Here is a 6000-nt window from a genome sequence, read left to right as displayed (position 1 = left end):
TACGGATTGCGGATTCAACACTTTTATAATGAGCGCTAAACAAAGTTACGGTTGCTTGTTCGTTATAATAAAATAAATATCACAACCCATACAGGGTTATATAACTTATAGTCAACCAATCGAAATTTCTCGGTTGACTGCCACCAATGGATTGACCATACGTTGTTTCCCTTTATAGGGATGGGTACGTATATCATGTTAATTAGACAAACCAATGTATTTGAAATTTGATCAAGACGAAAAGTTCATGCATCCAATTTAACGATTATATTTATAAATAAAATATTTCAAACGTTTAACATCAATAAAGTTCAACAATGGGGTTAGACGCAACACGCCATATAATTCTTTAACGATGTCAAACTTAGATAAATCTCTGTTGAAAGCCTTAGAAAGTTTGTTTCTGAAGATTTATAATGAAGAATGTTGTTTTTATAGTATATATTATATGGTGTGAATTATGGTAATGTTTATTTATTACAATATTTTAACAATATAATATCGTATTTGAATGAAAATATGGCCTGAAAAATATAATGTCAAATGAGCAAACATTCGGATTAATCATACTCTGTATTTTATATTTGTACCAAGATGACAAGCTGCATACTGGGTTCACATCGAGCCATTGTCTTACGGTCACCTTGGCTAACGAGGATGCAAAATAAAGAGCAAATGTAGCTAATGTATTATTGTTGTTTTCTTTCAAACAGAGCCCATTTCGACCACCAATCTAGTTTTGACATAACTGATATATGCATTTACAAAACATGTCTTGGCCATAATGATGGTGTTCATTAAGCATAAGCGTGAATGTCCTCACATGCGTTTGCATATACTGGATCGATCAACGAATATGGCTAAACATGTAAATTAAATGCGTTCTAAACCCACCTTAGAGGTGAAGGGAATTATGATATGCAATGAAAATAAGTAAAACACAATTACTAAACCGTTATGTTAAGTCTTAATAATGTTCTGTCGCGTGACAGTTAATATTTGTAAAGCAAATAATTGGAAAAAAACTCACCTGTAAAAACAAACGTGAGGAAAACAGCCCAAGTTAATATCAACTGCATGTTCTTTGTTTTCTGTTAATGAAACCTACAACAAATAAACACTGCATAGCTGCTACGTCAAACATATTCACCAACATGAACAATCCTCAGGTATCTTCATCGCCCCTTGTTAATTTCCCCAGGTTTACATGTCGCAATTGCAATACAGCATACATTGTGTTTCAAATTGGGATTGTGAACATGCTTTACCTGAACACAGTTTACCTGCTAATCTAGGTCTTCTGCGGGTATGTTAACGATTTGCAAGGTGTCCTAAAGATAGTTTTGTAAATACGTTTCTATCATTTTGTTTGCTTTCTGTTATGTCAAAAGTATGTAATATATGTTCTACCATATTAATAAATCACAGAAATAAGCTAATATGCTTATGTCAATACTTCACATTAGTCCACTGAGTGCAGTTCTTAAGTGTGTTCTTTTCCTCGCTAATTTACAAATACGCTTTAACCGTTTTTAAGAATACAATCAAACCGTAAAATTAACAAAAACCCAACACAAAACACAGAATTGTCCAGAGTGCGACAGATGGTTGCATATGGGTTTGAGTAAGAACAAATTACGATGCAAAAGGCCAGATCACGACCTGTTATGTATACTCGATGTAAAAAGATTAATATCAATTTGCTCGTTATTTTTTAGTTATTATCTTAATGAATGCCTGAACGCGCTTCTTAACAGCGATTATAATGTCATCAAAATATAGTCCGAAAGGATGCGCATTTATTAATTAGTTATTGTATGATTCGTTCATTTCGTCGTTGAATATACCTTTTCAAGTTTTAACAAATTGACAAAATTGAAAAAAATGCGAATGTTCGTTTCAGTTATGTGTTTTGCAAGGACACAGTTAAAATGAACATGAACCATTCTCTAAAATATGTATCACACGCATCTTTAGACGATTGTATAATTTGAAAAGTTCTGTTGTTATCGTTATATTTTGAGACATTACGGGATTGCTTATATATAGTATAAAATACGTATGGTAACATGTCAACACGGATGGCCAAGTGGTTTGAGTGCTAGTCTTGGTTTCATTTTAACTTTTTTTTCTTACTTTCTTTCTGTCTTCTTGTTTTCCTTTCGTTCGTTCTTCCCAGCTTTCTTTTTTCTTTCTTTCTTTCTTTCTTTCTTTCTTTCTTTCTTTCTTTCTTTCTTTCTTTCTTTCTTTCTTTCTTTCTTTCTTTCTTTCTTTCTTTCTTGTTTATTATCTTTCAATATTACTTTCTTTCTTTTGTTCGTTTGTTCTTTCTCTCTGATTTTTTTTCTTTTTTACTTTCTTTCTTTTAATATCTTTAGATGAAAGAATGAAAACAATATTCATATGCAAAAAGAGAAGCTTAATTAATAAGTGTATCGATGCTCACTTACACTTACATAAAATTAATATCTTAACTCCTAGAAGTTTACTGTGCATCTGCTACATTAACAAAACGTCAGGGATAAATAAATAAGGTTGGTATAGGTAAATAATATTACAAATAATGTCTATATGGAGTCTAATGCTATGTGAATTGGAAAACACATACTCGTTACGTGTGTTCACTAACGTCAATGAAACAAAAACGCGAACTTGCACTCGATAAAGAATACATGGAAACAGAGAGTAAACGGCTCACAGTTTGCTATAAAAAGCGTGGCATTTTTATGGTAACACTCATAATGTATATGTTGCTAGACGGTGCCGATAATAATTTTAAAATAAAACTTACATGAGCTTTGAAAGGAAACAAAATTGTTAAACATAAATGAATATTAAAAGACTTATCCATTACACTTCCGAATTTCTATTTATGTTTTCAGTGATGGAATTTTGAGAGTGGGATTCCACAGCCTCGTAACCATTTGGTTTTTTAGTTTCGTTTTAGGTAAAATTATTAAACAGTATTGGCAACTACATTAAAGCAAAAGTAACACATACATGAACTATGAAAGCAAATAAAGCTTTTCGACATAGACAAACATAACAAACGGTAACCGTATCACGTTTCGATATTACAGTTTGCGTGGAGGCAATTTTATGTTGAGATTGGGAAACCGCATTTTTCGCATGTTAGCTTTTATATGTAACTTCATTATGTTTATTAATTTGACGTTGGTTCATAAACATTAACAGACACCTTTAAAGTATGGAAGCGAAATGCTCATCATCCATAAATTTAAATGCTGCCAACCTCATTTTCTCATAATACAACAAACAATGGAGAGACCATGTATATTTATAGTATAATTTTGTGTAACATGCAAAAGCATGTATGCAGGTTATAACTTTGTTTTCATCATACTGAATGGAATAAAAGACTATTTCTTAAATTTAAAAAATTGACGCTAGATTCCATGTCAGTGAATGGACTAATTTATCACAAACCATAGAACGCAGTCTGAGTTGATATAAAAATATAAGAACAGCAATGGCAGGTTTTTTTCGATTTAGAATAATTCATGCATATAACATGTAATTACTACCAGTTTCGAAATAATACATTTTGAAAACAAATTGTCGTTTACACCAAAGTGCAAACATATTAAAAGTATTTGCGTGATTGCTATACTGAATCAATATTTAATTGCGCGTTTCAAGTTCGCGCATTATATTATATTTATCTTAATTACGTAAAACAAAATAAATATTGAATTGAAACATAAAAGATATAAATTCATTAACACAAAATGACATCACGTCATCGCATTTAGAACAAAAATGTACACGCTCCAAATAGTAGTCCATAAAAGCACTATGATCTAAAGAGTAATCGTTTGACAAAAATTGTCTTTATTCGATGTGGATAACACTCCACAATGTCGTGACGTTAAAAAAGAACATGGTATGGTTCATCAGAATTGATTAAGCGATGACTGCGTTTGTAACAGTTTTGTCCCTAGTCCCTTTTTTTCCAGTCGCCTTGTTGTATTTCCTGAACAAACAAACGATATAACAATGTAACAATACGTACATGTGTTCAACAACACGACACAACGTTTCTATTTTCATTTGGTGATTATATACAATGGACAGTCTTTTATAATTGTTAAGCGTTAAAACGCATGTAATACGTTAAATAACTTTCACGTTAACGTTTCACCGTTGCGTCTTTTAAGACGAATCTGTTTAGTAATGACATGTACAAAGAGGCATGCATTGCGTTTTAGACTATATATACTGATGTTGAGTCTATATTAGATTAATAAGAGTTTTCATAACTTGCATATAAACTTACATGTGCAAAACTGGATCATACGTATTTTTATTTTACTTAAACTCGACTATTAATTTAAATACGGTAGTTTTGTCTTAGTATTCGATATAATTCGTTACATATGTAGTTTGTGCTAAAAATATTTGGCTTGATGATGATTTCTTATATGTTTTTTAGTTAAAACAATAATATTTATTTAACAGACATGGGGAGGGTAGACTATTTTAATACCTTTAAAATAATAACGTCAATGTGCACTTCTTCTTTCTTTTAAAAAAACACACAAATACGCAACAAACAATTATTTGCATAAAACATTGTATGTTTACATTTTGTATTTGAGTATATATTATAATTTGAATATATGTTGTGATGTTGTATATCGCATGGAAATAATTTATTAAACGCATAGTGTCCTAGTGAAAACGTGATCCTGGAGCACAAACGGACACACATAGTACACTTACGGACATTATCTTGTTGATCTTGTCCCTCTGCATCCTGTTTGAAAAGATATGCAACACAAAACTCAATGCATTTTAATTTTTATTAGAATTTGGTAGTTGATGTATTGTAAAATAGCGATTTTAATTAATGTTTAATTCCATTACGGGCTCCGCACCCACGTAACTGTTTGTATTGCCTATTAACTTTCAAAATATATAAGAAATATAAACGTTTAAATTGTTTTAATGGTTCAAAATTAATCACCTCTTTAGGGCAAGCTAATTAACAAAGTGTTGTGTCCTTTAACTTAAGTCTCATTTATGTATGTGATCATGAATTATAAATAACGTTCTGGTTCGATTTCCATCATCAACATACTGCAGTATCCAGCACCGTGTAATGTTTCAAGTTTTCCCTTGCATAATTTTTAATCTTTATCTTATGTGTTCAACAGATCAAAACAATTTAAATAATAGCATTGCTTGTTGTTAAAATTCGATTTTCTTTTAGAGTTACAATATTATTAACTGAAAAAGACGCTGAGCAAGATGCCTTAATTTTAATGTTTACCCGTTGATCCATATGTTGATTTGCACGTTGAACATCTGAAAAAAGAGTAAAAACTATAAAATCGTCAAATTTAGAAAGACAATAACTGCAACGAATTTAATATTCTGATAATATAAAGGGACAATGAAAGTAAACAAACGTCATCACGAGACAAATGTATTAACCCACGCTTAACTTTACTTTAAGGCGAATAACCCATATAGAATAAAGAACGATACATACAACACCACATAAAACATGACCAGGATTAAACTTGGATTCAGTGCCATGGAACGGTCAATGCAGAGAAATGGGGGGTAAAACCGGTTTAATTAAGCTTTGAATTCCACCGGTTAGCTTTATCCAGAATGAATCATTTACATACACGTGATAATAAAAATTCACCCCATAGCGCAATTAATAGTATTGAAATTCGATTTAATTGAAATCGTATAACTAAATGGGTAATTTATGAATAAATGTCATATAAATCCGATGGCAAAGTGTTGTTTTATGTGTCATGTAAAAAGGCTATATTATTGCTTGTAATATTTCAATATTTTCTATAACACAAACTAGGTATCGCTTGTTTTAATTATAATAATGCAAATTAAGGTTGTAAGTAAAATATTCACGTACCGTTTCCGTTGTTTCGGATTAGTGGATTTTCATTCTGTAAAAAAACCATACACTCTTACACACTATTTTAATGAACTGTTCTTGTATTA

At 31.0% G+C, this 6000-nt stretch overlaps 1 protein-coding gene across 1 annotated transcript in view; it reads right to left on the bottom strand.

The window, feature by feature from the left end:
- Positions 1-3464: 3464 nt before the first annotated feature.
- Positions 3465-6000, bottom strand: part of LOC127868541 (uncharacterized) — a 32329-nt gene continuing 29793 nt past the window's right edge. The window contains exons 6-9 of the mRNA XM_052410386.1: positions 5912-5945; positions 5294-5328; positions 4744-4777; positions 3465-3994 (exon numbers count right to left, since the gene is read on the bottom strand). Of these exons, the coding sequence (XP_052266346.1) occupies positions 3915-3994; positions 4744-4777; positions 5294-5328; positions 5912-5945 (183 nt within the window). The 3' untranslated portion in view covers positions 3465-3914. The remainder of the gene's footprint in view (positions 3995-4743; positions 4778-5293; positions 5329-5911; positions 5946-6000) is intronic.

The sequence above is a fragment of the Dreissena polymorpha genome, chromosome 2 (assembly GCF_020536995.1).
Source record: "Dreissena polymorpha isolate Duluth1 chromosome 2, UMN_Dpol_1.0, whole genome shotgun sequence".
NCBI classification, from domain to species: Eukaryota; Metazoa; Mollusca; class Bivalvia; order Myida; family Dreissenidae; genus Dreissena; species Dreissena polymorpha.
The sequence above is the reverse complement of the archived record's forward strand: the minus strand, read 5'-3'. Positions and strand labels throughout refer to the sequence as shown.